Source organism: Ylistrum balloti, unplaced genomic scaffold (genome assembly GCF_031769215.1).
Source record: "Ylistrum balloti isolate Yb309-2 unplaced genomic scaffold, AGI_CSIRO_Ybal_v1 Utg371774, whole genome shotgun sequence".
NCBI lineage: Eukaryota > Metazoa > Mollusca > Bivalvia > Pectinida > Pectinidae > Ylistrum > Ylistrum balloti.
The window spans coordinates 4,027-28,381 of record NW_026782888.1 but is presented as its reverse complement, the minus strand read 5'-3'; the positions used below and the strand labels follow the sequence as shown (position 1 = coordinate 28,381).

At 39.7% G+C, this 24,355-nt stretch overlaps 3 protein-coding genes across 3 annotated transcripts; 2 read left to right on the top strand and 1 right to left on the bottom strand.

The window, feature by feature from the left end:
* Positions 1 to 5,383: 5,383 nt before the first annotated feature.
* Positions 5,384 to 7,499, top strand: LOC132563588 (uncharacterized). The gene is made up of 2 exons (XM_060228327.1): positions 5,384 to 5,420; positions 7,048 to 7,499. Exons 1-2 carry the CDS (start codon positions 5,384 to 5,386, stop codon positions 7,497 to 7,499), a joined length of 489 nt encoding a protein of 162 aa, XP_060084310.1.
* A 15-nt stretch (positions 7,500 to 7,514) lies between these two features.
* LOC132563586 (octapeptide-repeat protein T2-like) lies at positions 7,515 to 8,033 on the top strand. The gene has a single exon (XM_060228326.1). It carries the CDS (start codon positions 7,515 to 7,517, stop codon positions 8,031 to 8,033), a length of 519 nt encoding a protein of 172 aa, XP_060084309.1.
* A 73-nt stretch (positions 8,034 to 8,106) lies between these two features.
* LOC132563584 (MAM and LDL-receptor class A domain-containing protein 1-like) lies at positions 8,107 to 17,485 on the bottom strand (the record flags this gene model as incomplete). Its single annotated transcript, XM_060228324.1, has 9 exons — positions 8,107 to 8,226; positions 8,344 to 8,425; positions 8,779 to 8,954; positions 9,218 to 9,350; positions 10,384 to 10,475; positions 13,647 to 13,760; positions 14,812 to 14,893; positions 16,639 to 16,799; positions 17,350 to 17,485. Coding segments are annotated over 9 exons (978 nt in total), but the record flags the coding sequence as incomplete, so codon positions are not given.
* Between the last annotated feature and the right edge of the window lie 6,870 nt (positions 17,486 to 24,355).

Below are 24,355 nucleotides of genomic sequence, written 5' to 3'. Positions count from 1 at the left end.
GCGGGGTAGGTTGGGGTAGGGTAGGGTAGGGTGGGGGTTGGGGTGAGGATTGAAGTGTGGGGCAAGGTGGGGTAGGGTGGGGGTGAGGTGTGGGGTAGGGTAGGGTAGGATGGGATGGGGTAGGTTAGAGTGGGGTTGGGTAGGGTGTGGTTGGATGGGTAGGGTAGAGTAGGATGGGGTGGGGTAGGGTAGGATAGGTTGGGGTGGGGTAGGGTCAGGGTAGGGTGGGGTGGGGTAGGGTCAGGGTAGGGTGGGGTGGGGTGTGATTGGGAAGGGTGGGGTAGGGTGGCGGTTGGGGTGAGGGTGGGGGTTGGGGTGAGGTGTGGGGCAGGGTGGGGTGGGGTAAAGTAGGGTCGAGGTTGGGGTGAGGAGTGACGTGTGGGTGAGGATGGGGTGGGGTAGGGTAGGGATGGGGGTGAGGTGTAGGGTAGGGGAGGGTGAAGTAGGGTGGGGGTGGGGTGGGGATGAGGTGTGAGGTAGGTGGGGTGGGGTAGGGAGGTGTAGGATGGGGGTGAGGTGTGGGGTAGGGTAGGGTAGGGTGGGGTAGGGTGGGATGGAGTAGGGAAGGCTGGGGTAGGGTAGGGTAGGGTAGGGTGGGATGGATGGAGTAGTGTGGGGTAGGGTAGGATGGGTAGGGTAGGTTAGAGTGGGGTTGGTTAGGGTGTGGTTGGGTGGGTAGGGTAGAGTAGGATGGGGTGGGGTAGGGTAGGATAGGTTGGGGTGGAGTAGGGTCAGTTTAGGGTAGGGGTGAGGGGTAGGGTAGGGGTGAGGGGTTAGGGGTGGGCGTTATGTGACGACTGGGACTTTTTTAATGTACCTTCTGCGAAGCTCAACACAGCGGTTGAATATAGATATCACAATTTGGTGGGAAATGGTTCCCTCTTACTATGTCTACATGTATTTAACACAACGAATGAGTTGATAAAATGTATAAATATAACAATGAAAAAGGCGCAGGTGATACTGATATATAAAATTTGAATTGTATAGTTGTATAGTAAGAAATGATCAGACGATTTGTATAAAGATGAAATATGAATTGTAGAAAACTAGTTAATCATTATCAAAATGCAGTTCATTACACATGTAGGTATAAATTACACAGGTATGGATATACATTACACATGTAGATATACATTACACGTGTAGATATACATTACAAGTGTAGGTATACATTACAAGTGTAGATATACATTACACGTGTAGATATACATTACACGTGTAGGTATACATTACAAGTGTAGATATACATTACACGTGTAGATATACGTTACACGTGTAGGTATACATTACAAGTGTAGGTATACATTACAAGTGTAGGTATACATTACACGTGTAGATATACATTACACGTGTAGGTATACATTACACCTGTAGGTATACATTACACATATAGATATACATTACACAGGTATGGATATACATTACACAGGTATGGATATACATTACACAGGTATGGATATATATTACACATATAGATATACATTACACGTGTAGATATACACTACACGTGTAGATATACATAACACAGGTGTGGATATACATTACACGTGCAGTTATACATTACACATGTGTGGATATACATTACACGTGTAGATATTCATTACACAGGTGTGGATATACATTATACGTGTAGAAATACATTACTCGGGTGTGGATATACATTACACAGGTATGGATATACATTACACGTGTAGATATACATTACACGTGTAGGTATACATTACACGTGTAGATATACATTACAAGTGTAGGTATACATTACACATGTAGATATACATTACACGTGTAGATATACATTACAAGTGTAGGTATACATTACACATGTAGATATACATTACACGTGTAGGTATACATTACAAGTGTAGGTATACATTACAAGTGTAGGTATACATTACACAGGTATGGATATACATTACACAGGTATGGATATATATTACACATATAGATATACATTACACGTGTAGATATACACTACACGTGTAGATATACATTACACAGGTGAGGATATACATTACACATGTAGTTATACATTACACATGTGTGGATATACATTACACGTGTAGATATTCATTACACAGGTGTGGATATACATTATACGTGTAGAAATACATTACTCGGGTGTGGATATACATTACACGTGTAAATATACATTATATACATTGTGGATATACATTACACGTGTAGATATACATTACACAGGTGTGGATAGACATTACACGTGTAGATATACATTACACGTTTAGATGTACATTGCACATGTGTGGATATACATTACACGTGTAGATATTCATTACACAGGTGTGGATATACATTACACGTTTAGATATACATTACAAGTGTAGATATACATTACACGGGTAGATATACATTATACATGTAGGTATACATTACACACATGTAGATATACATTACACACGTAGATATACAAAAGCTTGACAGTTGAGGCGATTACAGTCATGAGTTATATATCGATACCAAATGTGTAAACCAGAAAAATTTCTTCACTTATCAAAGGAGAAGTGCCAGTTTGGGCCTTCTGGTGGCCATGACGAATACTTTCTATTTTTTGTCTATTAAAAACTTGAGGTCAGGCGGAAATGACATGACATTAAAATAAGGTCAGCTCAAGGCTGTTCAGTTGTTATAGGGGGGACGAGTGGGGGATCAAATTCATAGTTATTGCAATTATTATCAAAAAAATTTTTTTTTTAGTTTTTTTTTCTTAAATGTCATTTGATGATATATTTTAAAACCTTCATTAGAAAAAAATCATCAAAAAATATGCCATTGTTGTAAAGTAGGTCACGGTAATTAAGTGCCCTAATTACTAATTAAGTCTCACTTGAGCACCGTTTTTTGTCTTAATGCATCTATAAACAATACGTTTATCACGTGCAGTGTATTTATTTGAAATATTTTTGCATAAATTAGAGCAATGAAGAAGTTACAGTCAGGGTAAGAGAGGCATGCCATTTAAATATACTAGTTTCAATTTAAAGTGCAAGAGCACCAGTCACTATCTTATTCCGGTTAATGAAAATGAATATTGAATTATACTGTATGAGAAATTATTTCAAATAAATTTTACAGTATAATAATTCTTCCGTGCATTAGTTGTATTCTTGAGCTTTAACATAAGATGGTTTGACACTAGAGCTTTAACATAAAATAGTATGACATTATGACATCTCCCTGATGTATACCTTGTTAATGGTCTTGTTTCAAACACTAGCAAACTTCAGTAATCTACAGTGCAGTGTATGTAACACATGGTATATCCAGATATATAAGTATACTTTGTTCTGTGCAGTTCGTACATGCATTGACTTATGCACATATCTTGTGTATCATTAAACCGTTAAATGTAATTTCGTTCATACAAGTGTGACACACATGTATGTATGTTATTTTTGTAAAATGCCAGTACACAAGCAGTGTGCTTGCTGCAAAGCAGATTATAAAGTAAAAATATTTTGTCTGAATCAGGCAGATGTTCTGTCTTTCTTGAAAGATAATATCAATAAAGATTTATGTTTAGGTTACCCTGTATGTAAGAAATGCAGAAGGAGATTCTACAAACACCATGAACCAGTAGAGCATTCTAACAGTGGTTTAGACCATCAGAATGTGACACCCGACTCTAAAAAAGTCAAACTTGATATTCCCCGAGCTACGCTTACTGAATCGCGATGTTTCGTTTGTGGAAAGTCCAGAGATGAAAAAAGTAAAATGGTGAAACCATGCACGGAAATAAGAGTTAAGATTTTCATTAAGACAGGTGTCTTGATTCCAAATACATCTAGGTGATGTGGATGGTGATATTCATTCCGATATTCTTCAGTCACTTACTCCTACCAGTGAAGACTCGGAACTGGATTCATCTGAAATATCAGAAATCCTGCTTTCACCGAGATCACTGGCTTCTAGAAAAAGTTGTTTGGACTTGGGTTCACCTGAAAGATTAACTGATCAACATTTTCATCGACTCACATGACTTTATAAATCTCAGTTTTCCGAGCTTTTACAGTCAGTTAACACATCTCTGTACTCTTCACTAAACAGAAGTGTAAGGACTGCATTAGCTGTTCTTCTTGTAAAGTTGAAAACGGGCATGACATTAGCAATTTTAGCTACTTTGTTCAATATGACAAAGAGAACGTGTGGAAAATGTATACACTCTGCTCGAAAAAGCATTAATGAATCACTTTGTTCCTTCCCACATTGGCCTGCATCACATCACAAGAGAACAAGTTATCCAAAACCATACTACAATGTTTGCAAAGACAATGTTTGCCTCAGGTGAGGATGTCGCTTTGGTTGTTGCTGATGGCACTTATATTTATGTTGAAATATCCAGTAATTACACATTCCAACGTTGCTCTTTCCCAATGCACAAGGGACGTCCTCTCTTGAAGCTAATGCTTCTTGTAGCTTCTGATGGTTATATCTTGTCTGTTCCTGGTCCGTATTTAGCAGATGGTCGAAACAATGATGCCAACATCACAAAGCACATGCTCAAAACTAACACTGAGAACATCAATGATTGGTTTCTAGATGATGACGTCCTTGTTGTTGATAGAGGCTTTAGACGTGTGACAGATATTTTAAGGGATTCTGGTATCAAAACAGAAATGCCATTTTTTCTACCGAAGGGTCAGAAGCAATATACCATCAAAGAAGCAAATGAATCCCGTCTTGTTACAATGGTAAGGTGGGTTGTTGAGTCAGCCAATGGACGGATTAAGCAGTGGAAGACGTTGGGACATGTACTGCCAAACACACTAATTCCCGTTGTAAGAGATTTTGTACGCATTGTTTGTGCAATTTGCAATGCCTTTCGCCCTCCACTTGCTTCGAATTCTCCCAATGACATTGCAATTGCCGAGAGAATGATGGCATTGTCCAAAACACCTAACAAACTTCAAACTCTTATTGAGGCAGAAGGGTTAACAAGGAAGCGGTCTATTTGGGTAAGGCTTGACGAGGCCAGTTTGCCTGATTTCCACAAGTTATCAGAACCAGAATTGAGAGGTCCTACCATGGGGGTATATCAGCTGAAACAGGCAAAATCCTACATCAAAGAGCACTTAGCTGAAGATGGTCAGTATGAACTTATGCTATGCAGGGAGAAACCTGACTTGATCAAAGTTCAGATTCGTTCACGACATGTTGCTTCGAAGGTGTACAATTTTTGGATTGAATATTCTAATGGCTGACCCCGATATCAGGTTGGTATTGTCAATGTAAGGTTGGTGCCAGAGTAGTCGGCTGCTGTGCCCACATTGCATCTGTCCTATGGTATCTTTCTTATGACCGACACCAGTCTGATACTGCACAAACAACTGCCTCCTCAAGTTTCCTTAGTTGTGTTGATGACGCAATGACGGTGGAGAACTGGTCAGATTGTGACAGCGACAGTGACTCCTAAATGAATATCCCAACACCACCATTCCCCTTACTAAAGTAGTAAATACAATCCCGTAAGTAATAGACAAAGGTCATTTATGATCCAGTGAAACCCGGTGCTAAATTGATTTTTTCCATTTTAATATCATCAATATTTGCAAAACTATTTCAAATAAATACACTGCACGTGATACACGTATTGTTTATAGATGCATTAAGACAAAAAACGGTGCTCAAGTGAGACTTAATTAGTACTTAGGGCACTGAATTACCGTGACCTACTTTTCAACAATGGCATATTTTTTGTTATTTTTTTTTCTAATGAAGGTTTTGAAATATATCATCAAATGACATTTAAGAAAAAAAAAACTAAAAACAAAATATTTTAGTTTGATAATAATTGCAGTAATTATGAATTTGATCCCCCACTCGTCCCCCCTATAACAACTGAACAGCTTGAGCTGACCTTAGATTAATGTCATGTCATTACCGCCTGACCTCAAGTTTTTAATAGACAAAAAATAAAAAGTATTCGTCATGGCCACCAGAAGGCCCAAACTGGCACTTCTCCTTTGTTAATGTCTGCAACTGCAAGCATATACTTATACGTGCCTGTACAAATCTATTGACACAATACTGGATTTTGAAATCCGACCAATAGACATGAATTGAAATTGAAAGAGCATGGACACGTTAACTTAAGATCACTACTGATTATTAAAATGTGATCGTAATCTATAATTACAATTAACCTTATTTGAATTTCACTTGGAGTTAGGCTTGCATTATTTGATTTTCGAAACTGCAATAACTTGGGATTTTTACTTTCTGTAATCAGCTTATAAGCTTAGTAAGTGGCCTTCCTGTACCCTGGTCAGATACAGAAATGGACTTATCGACATCTATTAACGACTCTGTACCTCTGATAATTCCACCCGCATCATGTATGTATTAACTTGAGAATAATTTTGTAATGGAGGAAAGTGTGAAAGATTTTTAACGGTGATTTCACGCATTTAATGTCACAGATTTCCACGAAGTATTTAAGGGAAACTTCACGGACGATCTTAGAACTTACACTACCTTGAGGAGAAATATGTTCTTTTCTTTCCTATGAGTATTTAGTGAATGAAATTTGCCAAGTCTTAGTCACGATACGACCTGACGATTCCGGAGATATATGTAGAAATGTCTAGGTAAACAGTCCCTGACTGGTTGAAACACACTCTCCACTCTATAGGGTACCTAAATACGCAGTCTGTTGACATTGTCATGTCTCGTATGTTGTAGAATTTTTTTATTAACATCAAGGTGCACAATTCCTTTAATGTCGTAAACCACTTCGTTTATGGTGGTATACAGTAACCACTACTGTCAGGTACAAAAACTGTAGAAACTACGTAGCTGTAGACACCTCAGAACTGGAACAAAGGAACGAGATACTCTCCAAAATAGTTAGACTACCATCAAATGAATTTCAAATTTCACAGTGAGAACATAGTTCATCAGTACGAAACCATGCAAACATGATTTGACATGAATCAGCTGGCGACATTTAATGTTTTGTGTCATAAATGACGGGTTAACATTTCCATTGTTATATACGTTATGTATTACCTTGATTTATTGTCTATGAAGGGGGTGTCAAGGGAGATGGGGAAGGGGCAGGTGTCAAGGGAGGGGGAGAGTTGTCAAGGGAGGGGGTTGTCAATGGAGAGGGGGAGGTGTCAAGGGAGGGGGTTGTCAAGGGAGAGGGGGAGGTATCAAGGGAGGGGGTTGTCAAGGAAGGGATTGGGGAGTTGTCAAGGGAGAGGTGGAGAGGGGAAATTTGTCAAGGGAGGGAGTTTCAAGGGAGAAGTGAAGAGGGGGAGGTGTCAAGCGAAGGGATTGTCAAAGGAGAGGGGGAGAGAGGGGTTTCAAGGGAGGGAGTTGTCAAGGGAATGGGGGAGGGTGTCAATGGAGGGGGTTGTCAAGGCAGAGGGGAGAGGTGTCAATGGAGAGGGTTAGAGGGGAGAGGTGTCAATGGAGGGGGTTGTCAAGGGAGAGGGAGAGAGGGGGAGTTGTCAAGGGAGAGGGGGATGTCAAGGTAGAAGGGGAGAGGGGGAATGTGTCAAGGGAGAGAGGGAGAGAGGGTAGGTGTCAAGGAAGAGGGTTGTCAAGGGAGAGGGGGAGGTGACAATGGAGGGGTTGACAAGGGAGAGGGGGTAGTGGGGGAGGGGGAGGTGTCAAAGGAGAGGGGGAAGGAGTCAAGAGTGGAAGTTGTCAAGGGAGATGGATTGGCAAGGGAGAGGGAGAGAGGGGAAGGTATCAAGGGAGGGGGAGAGTTGTCAAGGGATAGGGTTGTCAAGGGAGAGAGGGAGAGGGGGAGGTGTCAAGGGAGGGGTTGTCAAGGGAGAGAGGGAAGGTGTCAAGGGAGAGGGTCAGAGGGGAGAGGTGTCAATGGAGGGGGTTGTCTAGGCAGAGGGGGAGAGGTGTCAATGGATAGGGTCAGAGGGGAGAGGTGTCAATGGAGGGGGTTGTCAAGGCAGAGGGGGAGAGGTGTCAATGGAGAGGGTCAGAGGGGAGAGGTGTCAATGGAGGGGGTTGTCAAGGCAGAGGGGATATATGTGTGTGTGCCGGGTTGACTCTATCTGCTAGATGTCATATACACCATCCATGTTTTTCCGACGTATGAACAAATAAATAAGAAACAAATACTTGCAGTATAAAAGTAATATATTTAAGATATTGAAGAAGTTAAATAATTGCCTCAGTAGTTGGTGGGTACTGTTGCTTCAAATGTTGCACAATCATGATCTACATGGTTGATTCCTCACTCTGGAAGAGAAAACAAGAAGATTTTAATAGCTGATATATCCCCCAGATATCTAGTACTGACAATTTCAAAGGACATTGCAATGGAGACTAGTACTGTTAGTAAGGTATGTTACTTACAGCATTGTCCTGGCTTTAGAAATATGAAGTCAATCGCTATGTCGCCTTTATTGCCTGCTCCACGTCGTCCTTCGATCAAAATCTGGAAAATGAAGTTCTTGTTAGCAGTTCTCTGTCACCATATATGTTGTCTTGTCAATATTAAATCTACCTAAATATATCTTTTAAGTGTAACCTATATGTTTAAAATCGTGATACATCAGTAACTTTCTATCGTTATTAAAGTGACTCGTGTAAATTTCAGTCTATCTCTCTCTCTCTTCTCTCTCTGTCCTCTCTCTCTCCGTCTCTCTGTGCCCCCCTTCTCTCTCTCTCTTTCCGAGTTACATCTAATTCAAGTTTTATAACAGCTTGGAAATAAATTGTCTATTGATGTATATCTTCATGCTTTCTAACATTAATGATTTAATCTAAAAGATCTTGGAATATCCTTACCACTACATCATTCGCAGCAGGAATATTGGCAGAGGCCAGGACCCAGCTGTTCCCCTGTTCGCCACTTATGGTCAAACGTGACCGTTTATTGCCATTCCGGTCACCACTGTATACTCGCAGACGATCGACATCAGATCCGTGCATGAAGTAAGCGAAAAGCAGACACCGATTGCCTTCTGGAACATCATTTGTGATAAATTTATGTAAGGAAATACTTGATCATGACTGATCAGATCACTACAGAGAACACCTGGTCATTTGTGATAAAGTTATGTCAGAGATCGAAGTGTTCACTCACGATTAAAATTATTTCAGAGAAACGTGGTAATCTGATAAATTTCTGTTAGATGTCAAGTGATCTCTTCTGATAAAATTACCACAAAAAACACGTAGTTACTTCTGATAAAGTTACGAGATCACTTTGATGGACGATACGTACGCGACATGCTAATGTGCTCCGTGGTCAATGTGGCTGTGTCTCCCCTAGCTCTAGGCGATGAAGTTTCTATGAAGGCGTAGCGGTCACCAGTGTAAGGGTTAGTTGGTCCAGTATTCGGTGTAGGCGTGGGCTCCTGTAATTATATACCAAATATACTAAACGGTGAAATTTCAATCCAAATTTTTCAATGCGATCTTCTGTGGTCATTGAGTAATAAACCTGATCATGAAATTATGACCGTGGGATTTTATTAAAAATAGAAACAGCAGCATTAAAAAAACTCATGACTTGAAATAACATATTTTTTCTGAATTCTTCTTGAGACCTTGAAGCAAATTGTTTGAGTTATGGTTTTAGAGACCTGCTGTTCTATATTTCAGTACTTAATTCATATTTGCTGACTGTATCCCTGTCGGTTCTGTTGTTTACTTTGGTCACATTTGAGAACATGACGTTACAAATTGATCGTGGTTTATGTGACGGATGTCATCGATGAAGCAAGAGACGCTTACACTTCTGGAACACCTGGTCTTTACTGGAACACCTGGTCTTTTCTGGAACACCTGGTCATATTCTCCTTGTACTTTTTCATGTTCACGTGTCTCCGTGTAAATATTTCTTTTGTTCATATTTTGCACTAGTTTTACTGCGTTTGATCAAGATTCTGTCGGAATGTCAATAGTTTCTTTGTTGTTTTGAGGTTGAAGCTATTACAGCTAACATCATTACATTGAATGTAGGCAGCTGATTTTCACAAACTCACCGCAAATATTTTATATCATAAAGTCACCCATTACATTATCTTTAATTGGAAGAACAAATGATTCAGCTAATAAATTTTAGACAGAACACAATATAAAGACAGTTTTACTCTTTGATAAGTTTAAAAGGACATTTATCCTAAGATATATTCATAGCATTTTATGTATTGTCAACATAATCATAATCCAAACTCAAAGTCAATAAAACGAGGACTAAATATGTACAAAAGAAATAATTACAAGGAAACTCCTAAAGAGTACAAAGAAATAAATTGTTGTTGAAGAGTCACCATTTTCTGCTTCATCGACGACCCCACCATGTAAATCTTGGTGTATAACAACAGAACTAACAGACTAACGAGGATCAAACATATTTTTATTTTGCACGTGACTTTGGATACGTACGGACGTTAAGCTCCAGTCGAAGTCGTCATTTTTATCTTGTTTGAAAAAACAATCTGATCCAACTTCTAGTGAACAGGACATAAGCGATACAGCTGGAAACAGAAAATAATAAATATATCAGTAATTAATTAACAGCAAACTATTCTACATATGTTTTATAAATGTGAATATAGAACAGGATTTGAAAAAAAAAACCTGTGTTTCAATAACAAGGATAAATATTAATATATAGCGGTTTGGGAAGTTGACACCCAGCAACAGGAAGAGTCATGTAGACATTAAACCCTCATTATCATCATCATCATCATAATCTTCATCATCACAATCGTATGTGACGTGGGAAGCGGTCAGATGTGTTAAGTGGGAAGCGGTCAGATGTGTGACGTGGGAAGCGGTCAGATGTGTGAAGTGGGAAGCGGTCAGATGTGTGACGTGGGAAGCGGTCAGATGTGTGAAGTGGGAAGCGGTCAGGTGTGTGAAGTGGGAAGCGGTCAGGTGTGTGATGTGGGAAGCGGTCAGGTGTGTGAAGTGGGAAGCGGTCAGATGTGTGAAGTGGGAAGCGGTAAGGTGTGTGAAGTGGGAAGCGGTCAGGTGTGTGATGTGGGAAGCGGTCAGATGTGTGGAGTGGGAAGCGGTCAGATGTGTGGAGTGGGAAGCGGTCAGGTGTGTGAAGTGGGAAGCGGTCAGATGTGTGAAGTGGGAAGCGGTCAGGTGTGTGAAGTAGGAAGCGGTCAGGTGTGTTAAGTGGGAAGCGGTCAGGTGTTTGAAGTGGGAAGCGGTCAGGTGTGTGAAGTAAGAAGCGGTCAGGTGTGTGAAGTGGGAAGCGGTCAGGTGTGTGAAGTGGGAAGCGGTCAGGTGTGTGACGTGGGAAGCGGTCAGATGTGTGAAGTGGGAAGCGGTCAGGTGTGTGAAGTGGGAAGCGGTCAGATGTGTGAAGTGGGAAGCGTTCAGATGTATGGAGTGGGAAGCGGTCAGGTGTGTGAAGAAGGAAGCGGTCAGGTGTGTGAAGTGGGAAGCGGTCAGATGTGTGGAGTGGGAAGCGGTCAGGTGTGTGAAGTGGGAAGCGGTCAGATGTGTGAAGTGGGAAGCGGTCAGGTGTGTGAAGTAGGAAGCGGTCAGGTGTGTGACGTGGGAAGCGGTCAGATGTGTGAAGTGGGAAGCGGTCAGGTGTGTGAAGTGGGAAGCGGTCAGATGTGTGAAGTGGGAAGCGTTCAGATGTATGGAGTGGGAAGCGGTCAGGTGTGTGAAGAAGGAAGCGGTCAGGTGTGTGAAGTGGGAAGCGGTCAGATGTGTGGAGTGGGAAGCGGTCAGATGTGTGAAGTGGGAAGCGGTCAGGTGTGTGAAGTAGGAAGCGGTCAGGTGTGTGAAGTGGGAAGCGGTCAGGTGTGTGAAGTGGGAAGCGGTCAGGTGTGTGAAGTGGGAAGCAGTCAGGTATGTGAAGTAAGAAGCGGGCATGTGTGTGAATTGGGAAGCGGTCAGGTGTGTGAAGTGGGAAGCAGTCAGGTATGTGAAGTAAGAAGCGGGCATGTGTGTGAATTGGGAAGCGGTCAGGTGTGTGAAGTGGGAAGCAGTCAGGTATGTGAAGTAAGAAGCGGGCATGTGTATGAATTGGGAAGCAGTCAAGTGTGTGAAGTGGGAAGCGGTCAGATGTGTGAAGTGGGAGGCGATCATGTGTATGAAGTGGGGAAGCAGTCAAGTGTGTGAAGTGGGAAGCGGTCAGGTGAGTGAAGTGGGAAACGGTCATGTATATGAAGTGGGGAAGCAGTCAAGTGTGTGAAGTGGGAAGCGGTCATGTGTATGAAGTGGGGAAGCAGTCAAGTGTGTGAAGTGGGAAGCGATCAGGTGAGTGAAGTGGGAAACGGTCATGTGTATGAAGTGGGGAAGCAGTCAAGTGTGTGAAGTTGGAAGTGGTCATGTGTATGAAGTGGGGAAGCAGTCAGGTGTGTCAAGTGGAAAGTGGTCAGATGTGTAATGTGGGAAGCGATCATGTGTATGAAGTGGGGAAGCAGTCAAGTGTGTGAAGTGGGAAGCGGTCAGGTGTATGAAGTGGGAAGCGGTCAGGTGTGTGAAGTGGGAAGCGGTCAGGTGTGTGACGTGGGAAGCGGTCAGATGTGTGAAGTGGGAAGCGGTCAGGTGTGTGAAGTGGGAAGCGGTCAAGTGTGTGATGTGGGAAGCGGTCAGATGTGTGAAGTGGGAAGCGTTCAGATGTGTGGAGTGGGAAGCGGTCAGGTGTGTGAAGTGGGAAGCGGTCAGGTGTGTGAAGAAGGAAGCGGTCAGGTGTGTGAAGTGGGAAGCGGTCAGGTGTGTGAAGTGGGAAGCGGTCAGATGTGTGGAGTAGGAAGCGGTCAGATGTGTGAAGTGGGAAGCGGTCAGGTGTGTGAAGTAGGAAGCGGTCAGGTTTGTGAAGTGGGAAGCAGTCAGGTGTGTGAAGTAGGAAGCGGTCAGGTGTGTGAATTGGGAAGCAGTCAGGTGTGTGAAGTGGGAAGTGGTCAGATGTGTGAAGTGGGAAGCGGTCAGGTGTGTGAAGTGGGAAGCGGTCAGGTGTGTGAAGTGGGAAGCAGTCAGGTATGTGAAGTAAGAAGCGGGCATGTGTGTGAATTGGGAAGCAGTCAAGTGTGTGAAGTGGGAAGCGGTCAGATGTGTGAAGTGGGAAGCGGTCGATCATTTGTGTATGAAGTGGTGTGTGAAGGGAAGCAGTCAAGTGTGTGAAGTGGGAAGCGGTCAGGTGAGTGTGTGAAGTGGGAAGCGGTGGTGTGTGAAACGGTCATGTATATGTGTGAAGTGGGAAGCGGTCAGATGTGTGAAGTGGGAGGCGATCATGTGTATGAAGTGGGGAAGCAGTCAAGTGTGTGAAGTGTGTGAAGAGGGTCAATATGCGTGTGTGAAGAGGGAAGCGGTCATGTGTATGAAGTGGGGAAGCAGTCAAGTGTGTGAAGTGGGAAGCGGTCAGGTGAGTGAAGTGGGAAACGGTCATGTGTATGAAGTGGGGAAGCAGTCAAGTGTGTGAAGTGGGAAGTGGTCATGTGTATGAAGTGGGGAAGCAGTCAGGTGTGTCAAGTGGAAAGTGGTCAGATGTGTAATGTGGGAAGCGATCATGTGTATGAAGTGGGGAAGCAGTCAAGTGTGTGAAGTGGGAAGCGGTCAGGTGAGTGAAGTGGGAAACGGGCAGGTGTGTGAAGTGGGGGAAGCGGTCACTTGAGTGAAGTGGGAAGCGGTCAGGTGTATGAAGTGGGAAGCGGTATATGACACGATATGATACTCACTGGTTTTCTCACAGTTATCTCCCTCATAGAAAAACGCACAACTGCAGGTGTAGCCATTGGCAGTATTATCAGCAACACAAGTCCCTCCATTTAGACATGGATCTCCATGGCAACCTTAACAGAGGTACAGGTATTGATTTTATAGAAATTTAATACACAGAAATTGTATATCAACAAGACAAGCAGTCAGTGCTTCTACAGAAAACATTGAAGATTACATTTTATCTAAGCTCTGTAAACCTTTTTCTACAGTTATTTATTTTGCAAATTTAAGCTTCTCAACTATTTCATGGTAAAGTTACAGTGTTCGATTATTGTGTTAAGAAAACATTGTGTTCGCTTTGAGTCATTTTCTTGGCTGTTATCATACTTAACTATCACGTAAATAGATTGCTTGTCAATGATTGTTGGTTTCTGTTGGTGTACCACGGAGATAATTTACATAGACACCACTGATGATAATACGACCAGGTATTCCAAAAACATAAACGCATTCTGCACCATCGACCTCTCCCACTATATCCAAACCCAAATTATCGTTTTTTTTGTCAATCCTAGTGATATCACGCTGCCCAAATAAAATAACGGAACAACATCTATCGGACATGTTTAACTTCATGTCGCAGAAATAAATAAAACAGTTCTCAACAGAAGCACACATAAAACTTGTCCCACAATCAACCTACATTTCTAAAAACCTTTTTGTTGTTATTTAACATCTGTGTGTTAATGACATTCATCATCCATGTGTATCAGTATGTAACTTTCGATCTAATTCTCCTTGTTGGTCTTGAGTATGCTGTTGTCGTGACATTTACCAATAAATGTGTCCAACTGTTGTAAAATATTGTGGCCTTTTTCTCCTTATAATGTCTCGACATTTATAATATATCTTTAAATGTGGTCATCTATCAGTTAATATGGTTCTCTTGTCACATGTTTAACTATTTCTATAGTACATTTTCCTTCTCCGCTTCATTGAGTTTGAGATTGAATCACAATTTTTATCGCAGATCGGTATTTTCTCGCAATTTTTATTAAGTTAGTTTGTTTACTTTTTGACAAATTGTTTTGTTTTTGCATGATAGATAAATATTCATTGTTAATACTTCTGATACCTAGTTTTCTTTGTTATACTATAATGATACACATTTTTGTTACCTACCACAATTTCCTACAGAAAACATCACATTGTCGACGGCGATATCACTGGTAGTGTCTGGGCCACGAACAGCTTCAAATATCGGCTGTAAACAGAGCAATGAGTTAGAGATAATCAGCTTCCAATATATGCTGTAAACAGAGCAATGAGTTAGAGATAATCAGCTTCCAATATCGACTGTAAACAGTGCAATGGGTTACAGATAAACAGCTTCCAATATCGGCTGTAAACAGTGCGATGGGTTACAGATAAACAGCTTCCAATATCGACTGTAAACAGAGCAATAAGTTACAAATAAACAGCTTCAAATATCGGCTGTAAACATAGCAATGAGTTAGAGATAAACAACTTCCAATATCGGCTGTAAACAGAGCAATAAGTTAGAGATAAACAGTTTCCAATATCGGCTGTAAACAGAGCAATGAGTTAGATATATACAACTTCCAATATATGCTGTAAACAGAGCAATGAGTTAGAGATAAACAACTTCCAATATCGGCTGTAAACAGAGCAATACGTTACAGGTAAACAGCTTCCAATATCGGCTGTAAACATAGCAATGAGTTAGAGATAAACAGCTTCCAATATCGGCTGTAAACATAGCAATGAGTTAGAGATAAACAGCTTCCAATATCGGCTGTAAACTGAGCAATGGGTTACAGATAAACAGCTTCCAATATCGGCTGTAAACAGAGCAATGGGTTACAGATAAACAGCTTCCAATATAGGCTGTAAACAGAGCAATAAGTTACAGATAAACAGCTTCCAATATCGGCTGTAAACAGAGCAATGGGTTACAGATAAACAGCTTCCAATATAGGCTGTAAACAGAGCAATAAGTTACAGATAAACAGCTTCCAACATCAGCTGTAAACAGAGCAATTGGTTACAGATAAACAGCTTCCAATATCGCCTGTAAACAGAGCAATGGGTTACAGATAAACAGCTTCCAATATCGGCTGTAAACAGAGCAATGGGTTACAGATAAACAGCTTCCAATATAGGCTGTAAACAGAGCAATAAGTTACAGATAAACAGCTTCCAACATCAGCTGTAAACAGAGCAATTGGTTACAGATAAACAGCTTCCAATATCGCCTGTAAACAGAGCAATAAGTTACAGATAAACAGCTTCCAACATCAGCTGTAAACAGAGCAATTGGTTACAGATAAACAGCTTCCAATATCGCCTGTAAACAGAGCAATGGGTTACAGATAAACAGCTTCCAATATCGCCTGTAAACAGAGCAATAAGTTACAGATAAACAGCTTCCAATATCGGCTGTAAACAGAGCAATGGGTTACAGATAAACAGCTTCCAATATAGGCTGTAAACAGAGCAATAAGTTACAGATAAACAGCTTCCAACATCAGCTGTAAACAGAGCAATTGGTTACAGATAAACAGCTTCCAATATCGGCTGTAAACAGTGCGATGGGTTACAGATAAACAGCTTCCAATATCGCCTGTAAACAGAGCAATAAGTTAGATATATACAACTTCCAACATAGGCTGTAAACAGAGCAATGAGTTAGATATACAGCATGTAGATAGTGACCATGTTTTATCTAAATTTTACTGTTGTCAATATCTGTGTGAATTGAGAACAAGTTTCTTTTCTAATTTGGAAAGCACTGAACATTTTTGCTTTTTTATTGCGGGGAGAGGCTCGAGCTTGGTTAGAAAATAGGCAAAAGTACTTATTTTAATATTATGTTGGCAATGTTATTGTAAATGTGATCGATAGTATATGTCACCGCATCATATACAAGCAACGTCTTTCTGCTACATACGTCATCACAGAGAGGTGTTTAACACTAATAGGACGTACCGATACAGATACAGCCGAGGGGAAAAATACAGCCCCAGTGTGCCAAATATCTCCCTGATCTCCAGAGCGGGACCATAATTCTGACGACCCATCCTTCACCTTAAGCGAGCCAATACCGCTCCCGTACATGTGGTAGTCGAATATCAGACATCGGTCGGCAGCTAAAACCATATTGTACATTAGAAATATCATCTTTAACAATTGGAAATTAGAGCAGGATTTGGTTTACCTTAACATATACTAACAACGATAAAACCATCACAGATGAAAAAGACATCATAACAATAAGAGAACCAGGTTAGCTTGACGCAGGACAAGATAGAATTAAAACTGAAAACAGCCATATTAATATCTCCTACAATATAACGATGACTGCTAAAGATTGGAAAACATTGTTTGTCCTTTACTCATCAATCAGTATCTTTCAGCCATATCTTACATTTCATTTTTGATATTACTGTGAAATCTTAAATTTTCGTGTGAATTTATTTTCATTGCGTTCGTGGGTACTTTTAAACCATGAATTCACATGTCCACCAAATGTTGCAAAAACCATCTGCAGATATATTGAGCAATCTGTATCCACGAAAACAACTGCCCAGGAAATAAGATATTTTTGAAAAAAAAAAAATGAAAGTTTAGCCCCACGAAAATATATGAGTTTACAGTATATAACTTACTAACGACTATCAACCTAGACATGCACTGTACCTGGAAACGAGGCATTAGAAACAAGCCTTGCGACATCGTTTTCCATTTGAGGCGATGATCCTTCAATGTACATGTAATTTCCCTGGGTCTGTGTAGCTGTAGAAGAAGGTCCTGTCCCGGGTGTAGGAGTCGGGCCCTAAACATCAATGGACAATAAGGATATACTTTTAAGAATAAGCAGGTATTATTCAATTTCCAATATATCAATCAAATATTACAACTGTTGTGTAAAAAAAACATACACCACATGTTCACTTTAACGCATTTTGATTGGCTGACATGGATGGACAATTTTGTCGGGGGCCGCTCACGCACTCAAGAAAATTGAAAAAGGACATTTCGCGATAGTTCCAGTACCAATATTGGACCATACCGTCGATATTACTTACTAGATTCCATATATAGAAGATCCAGTACCAATATTGGACCATACCATCGATATTACTAACTAAATTCTATATATAGAAGTTCCAGTACCAATATTGGACCATACCGTCGTTATTACTTACTAGATTCCATATATAGAAGATCCTGTACCAATATTGGACCATACCGTCGATATTACTTACTAGATTCTATTTACATATATACACCAATTATTTCCCACTGGGAATCACGGGCATGTCATATACACTGCAAATACATGTACTTCTACTAAATACCTCCCAGTCAAAGTCCCATGACACATTGTATAAATATGTCACTGATAACACCACAGTCAAAGTCACGTGATGTGTATACATTGTATAAACATGACACTGATAACTCTCCAGTCAAAGTCACGTGATGTATATACATTGTATAAAACATGTCACTGATAACTCCCCAGTCAAAGTCACGTGATGCGTATGCATTGTATTAACATGGCACTGCTAACTTCCCAGTCAAAGTCATGTGATATATATACATTGTATAAACATGACACTGATAACTCTCCAGTCAAAGTCACGTGATGTGTATACATTGTATAAACATGACACCTATAACTACCCAGTCAAAGTCACGTGATGTGTATACATTGTATTAACATGACACTGATTACTCTCCAGTCAAAGTCACGTGATGTGTATACATTGTATGAACATGTCACTGATAACTCCCCAGTCAAAGTCACGTGATGTGTATACATTGTATAAACATGACACTGATAACTCCCCAGTCAAAGTCACGTGATGTGTATACATTGTATAAACATGACACCTATAACTCTCCAGTCAAAGTCACGTGATGTATATACATTGTATAAACATGACACTGATAACTCTCCAGTCAAAGTCACGTGATGTGTATACATTGTATAAACATGACACTGATAACTCCCCAGTCAAAGTCACGTGATGTGTATACATTGTATAAACATGACACTGATAACTCTCCAAAGTCACGTGATGAGTATACATTGTATAAACATTTCACTGATAACTCCCCAGTCAAAGTCACGTGATGTATATACATTGTATAAAACATGTCACTGATAACTCGCCAAAGTCACATGATACATTGTATAAACATGACACCTATAACTCCCCAGTCAAAGTCACATGATGTATATACATTGTATTAACATGACACCTATAACTCTCCAGTCAAAGTCACGTGATGTGTATACATTGTATAAACATGACACTGATAACTCTCCAGTCAAAGTCACGTGATGTGTATACATTGTATAAACATGTCACTGATAACTCTCCAGTCAAAGTCACGTGATGTGTATACATTGTATAAACATGACACTGATAACTCCCCAGTCAAAGTCACGTGATGTGTATACATTGTATAAACATGACACTGATAACTCCCCAGTCAAAGTCACGTGATGTGTTTACATTGTATAAACATGACACTGATAACTCTCCAGTCAAAGTCACGTGATGTGTATACATTGTATAAAACATGTCACTGATAACTCCCCAGTCAAAGTCACGTGATGTGTATACATTTTATAAACATGTCACTGACAACTCCCCAGTCAAAGTCACGTGATGTGTATACATTTTATAAACATGACACTGATAACTCTCCCAGTCAAAGTCACGTGATGTATATACATTGTATAAACATGACACTGATAACTCCCAGTCAAAGTCACGTGATGTGTATACATTGTATAAACATGACACTATAACTCTCCAGTCAAAGTCACGTGATGTGTATACATTGTATAAACATGTCACTGATAACTCCCCAGTCAAAGTAACATTGTATTAACATGGCAGTCTTCCCAAAAGTCACGTGATGTATATACATTGTATAAACATGACACTGATAACTCTCCAGTCAAAGTCACGTGATGTGTATACATTGTATAAACATGACACCTATAACTACCCATTCAAAGTCACGTGATGTGTATACATTGTATAAACATGACACCTATAACTACCCATTCAAAGTCACGTGATGTGTTTACATTGTATAAACATGACACCTATAACGCGATATGTATACATTGTATAAACATGACACCTATAACTCTCCAGTCAAACTCACGTGATGTGTATACATTGTATAAACATGACACTGATAACTCTCCAGTCAAAGTCAAGTGATGTGTATACATTGTATAAACATGTCACTGATAACTCCCCAGTCAAAGTCACGTGATGTATATACATTGTATAAATTCCCAGTCATAAACATGACACTGATAACTCTCCAGTCAAAGTCACGTGATGTATATACATTGTATAAAACATGTCACTGATAACTCCCCAGTCAAAGTCACGTGATGTATATGCATTGTATTAACATGGCACTGCTAACTTCCCAGTCAAAGTCACGTGTATAAACATGATATATATACATAATTGTATAAACATGACACCTATAACTCCCCAGTCAAAGTCACATGATGTATATACATTGTATTAACATGACACCGATAACTCCACAGTCAAAGTCACGTGATGTGTATACATTGTATAAACATGACACCTATAACTACCCATTCAAAGTCACGTGATGTGTATACATTGTATAAACATGACACTGATAACTCTCCAGTCAAAGTCACGTGATGTGTATACATTGTATAAACATGTCACTGATAACTCCCCTGTCAAAGTTACGCGATATGTATACATTGTATAAAATGGCACTGTAACTAGTCAAAATCACGTGATATATATACATTGTATAAACATGACACTGATAACTCCACAGTCAAAGTCACGTGATGTGTATACATTGTATAAACATGACAGCTATAACTACCCAGTCAAAGTCACGTGATGTGTATACATTGTATAAAACATGTCACTGATAACTCCCCAGTCAAAGTCACGTGATGTATATACATTGTATTCATGTGATATATATACACATTGCACACTGATAACTGTCAAAGTCACATGATGTATATACATTGTATAAAACATGTCACTGATAACTCGCCAGTCAAAGTCACGTGATGTGTATACATTGTATAAACATGACACTAATTACTCTCCAGTCAAAGTCACGTGATGTATATACATTGTATAAAACATGTCACTGATAACTCCCCAGTCAAAGTCACGTGATGTATATACATTGTATAAAAATCATGATATATATACATTGTATAACTGACCTGAGTCAAAGTCACGTGATGTGTATACAGTTCACGTATATATACATGTACACACTGATAACTCCCCAGTCAAAGTCACATGATGTATATACATTGTATAAACATGAACTGATAACTCCCCAGTCAAAGTCACGTGATATATAAACATGACACTGTATACATTGTATAAACATGACACTGATAACTCCCAGTCAAAGTCACGTGATGTGTATACATTGTATAAACATGACACTGATAACAAAGTCACGTGATGTATATACATATAAAACATGTCACATAACTCTCCAGTCAAAGTCACGTGATGTGTATACATTGTATAAACATGTCACTGATAACTCCCCTGTCAAAGTTACGCGATATGTATACATTGTATAAACATGACACCTATAACTCTCCAGTCAAACTCACGTGATGTGTATACATTGTATAAACATGTCACTGATAACTCCCCAGTCAAAGTCACGTGATGCGTATGCATTGTATTAACATGGCACTGCTAACTTCCCAGTCAAAATCACGTGATATATATACATTGTATAAACATGACACTGATAACTCCCAGTCAAAGTCACATATATATACATTGTATAAACATGACACCTATAACTCTCCAGACAAAGTGACATGATGTATATACATTGTATAAACATGTCACTGATAACTCCCAGTCAAAGTCACGTGATGTGTATACACATTGTCAAAGTCACGTGATGTGTATATTTTATAAACATGACACTGATAACTCCCCAGTCAAAGTCACATGATGTATATACATTGTATAAACATGACACTGATAACTCACGTGATATATATACATTGTATAAACCCAGTCAAAGTCACATGATGTGTATGATATACATTGTATAAACATGACACCTATAACTCCCAGTCAGTCAAAGTCATGGATGTGACACTGATAACTCCCCAGTCAAAGTCACGTGATGTGTATACATTGTATAAACATGACACTGATAACTCCCCAGTCAAAGTCACGTGATGTGTTATACATTGTATAAACATGACACTGATAACTCCCCAGTCAAAGTCACGTGATGTGTTTACATTGTATAAACATGACACATGTATAACTCCCCAGTCAAAGTCACGTGATGTGTATACATTTTATAAACATGTCACTGACAACTCCCCAGTCAAAGTCACGTGATGTGTATACATTTTATAAACATGTCACTGACAACTCCCCAGTCAAAGTCACGTGATGTATATACATTGTATAAAACATGTCACTGATAACTCCCTAGTCAAAGTCACGTGATGCGTATGCATTGTATTAACATGGCACTGCTAACTTCCCAGTCAAAGTCATGTGATATATATACAAATTGCATAAACATGACTGATATCTCGCCAGTCAAAGTCACATGATGTATATACATTGTATAAAACATGTCACTGATAACTCGCCAGTCAAAGTCATATGATACATTGTATAAACATGACACCTATAACTCCCCAGTCAAAGTCACGTGATGTGTATACATTGTATTAACATGACACTGATAACTCTCCAGTCAAAGTCACGTGATGTATATACATTGTATAAACATGACACTGATAACTCGCAAGTCAAAGTCACATGATACATTGTATAAACATGACACCTATAACTCCCCAGTCAAAGTCACATGATGTATATACATTGTATTAACATGACACTGATAACTCCACAGTCAAAGTCACGTGATGTGTATACATTGTATAAACATGACACTGATAACTCTCCAGTCAAAGTCACGTGATGTGTATACATTGTATAAACATGTCACTGATAACTCCCCAGTCAAAGTCACGTGATGTATATACATTGTATTAACATGGCACTGCTAACTTCCCAGTCAAAGTCACGTGATGTGTATACATTGTATTAACATGACACTGATAACTCTCCAGTCAAAGTCACGTGATGTATATACATTGTATAAAACATGTCACTGATAACTCCCCAGTCAAAGTGACGTGATGCGTATGCATTGTATTAACATGGCACTGCTAACTTCCCAGTCAAAATCACGTGATATATATACATTGTATAAACATGACACTGATAACTCGCCAAAGTCACATGATACATTGTATAAACATGACACCTATAACTCCCCAGTCAAAGTCACATGATGTATATACATTGTATTAACATGACACTGATAACTCCACAGTCAAAGTCACGTGATGTGTATACATTGTATAAACATGACAGCTATAACTACCCAGTCAAAGTCACGTGATGTGTATACATTGTATTAACATGACACTAATTTCTCTCCAGTCAAAGTCACGTGATGTATATACATTGTATAAACCATGTCACTGATAACTCCCCAGTCAAAGTCACGTGATGCGTATGCATTGTATTAACATGGCACTGCTAACTTCCCAGTCAAAATCACGTGATATATATACATTGTATAAACATGACACTGATAACTCGCCAGTCAAAGTCACGTGATGTGTATACATTGTATAAACATGTCACTGATAACTCCCCAGTCAAAGTCACGTGATGTATATACATTGTATAAAACATGTCACTGATAACTCCCCAGTCAAAGTCACGTGATGCGTATGCATTGTATTAACATGGCACTGCTAACTTCCCAGTCAAAATCACGTGATATATATACATTGTATAAACATGACACTGATAACTCGCCAGTCAAAGTCACGTGATGTGTATACATTGTATAAACATGTCACTGATAACTCCCCAGTCAAAGTCACGTGATGTATATACATTGTATAAAACATGTCACTGATAACTCCCTAGTCAAAGTCACGTGATGCGTATGCATTGTATTAACATGGCACTGCTAACTTCCCAGTCAAAGTCATGTGATATATATACACATTGCATAAACATGACTGATAACTCGCCAGTCAAAGTCACATGATGTATATACATTGTATAAAACATGTCACTGATAACTCGCCAGTCAAAGTCACATGATACATTGTATAAACATGACACATATAACTCCCCAGTCAAAGTCACGTGATGTGTATACATTGTATTAACATGACACTGATAACTCTCCAGTCAAAGTCACGTGATGTATATACATTGTATAAAACATGTCACTGATAACTCCCCAGTCAAAGTGACGTGATGCGTATGCATTGTATTAACATGGCACTGCTAACTTCCCAGTCAAAGTCACGTGATATATATACATTGTATAAACATGACACTGATAACTCACCAGTCAAAGTCACATGATACATTGTATAAACATGACACCTATAACTCCCCAGTCAAAGTCACGTGATGTATATACATTGTATTAACATGTCACTGATAACTCCCCAGTCAAAGTCACGTGATGTGTATACATTGTATAAACATGACACCTATAACTACCCATTCAAAGTCACGTGATGTGTATACATTGTATAAACATGACACCTATAACTACC

What these genes read in the sequence shown, in the direction of transcription:
- LOC132563588 (XM_060228327.1), top strand. Translation starts at nt 5,384, where the DNA reads ATGACGGTGGAGAACTGGTCAGATTGTGACAGCGACA. An exon ending in GTCAGATTGTGACAGCGACA is followed by an intron (nt 5,421 to 7,047) that starts GTGACTCCTAAA and finishes TTGTCTATGAAG; the next exon opens with GGGGTGTCAAGGGAGATGGG.
- LOC132563586 (XM_060228326.1), top strand. Translation starts at nt 7,515, where the DNA reads ATGTGTCAAGGGAGAGAGGGAGAGAGGGTAGGTGTCAAGGAAGAGGGT.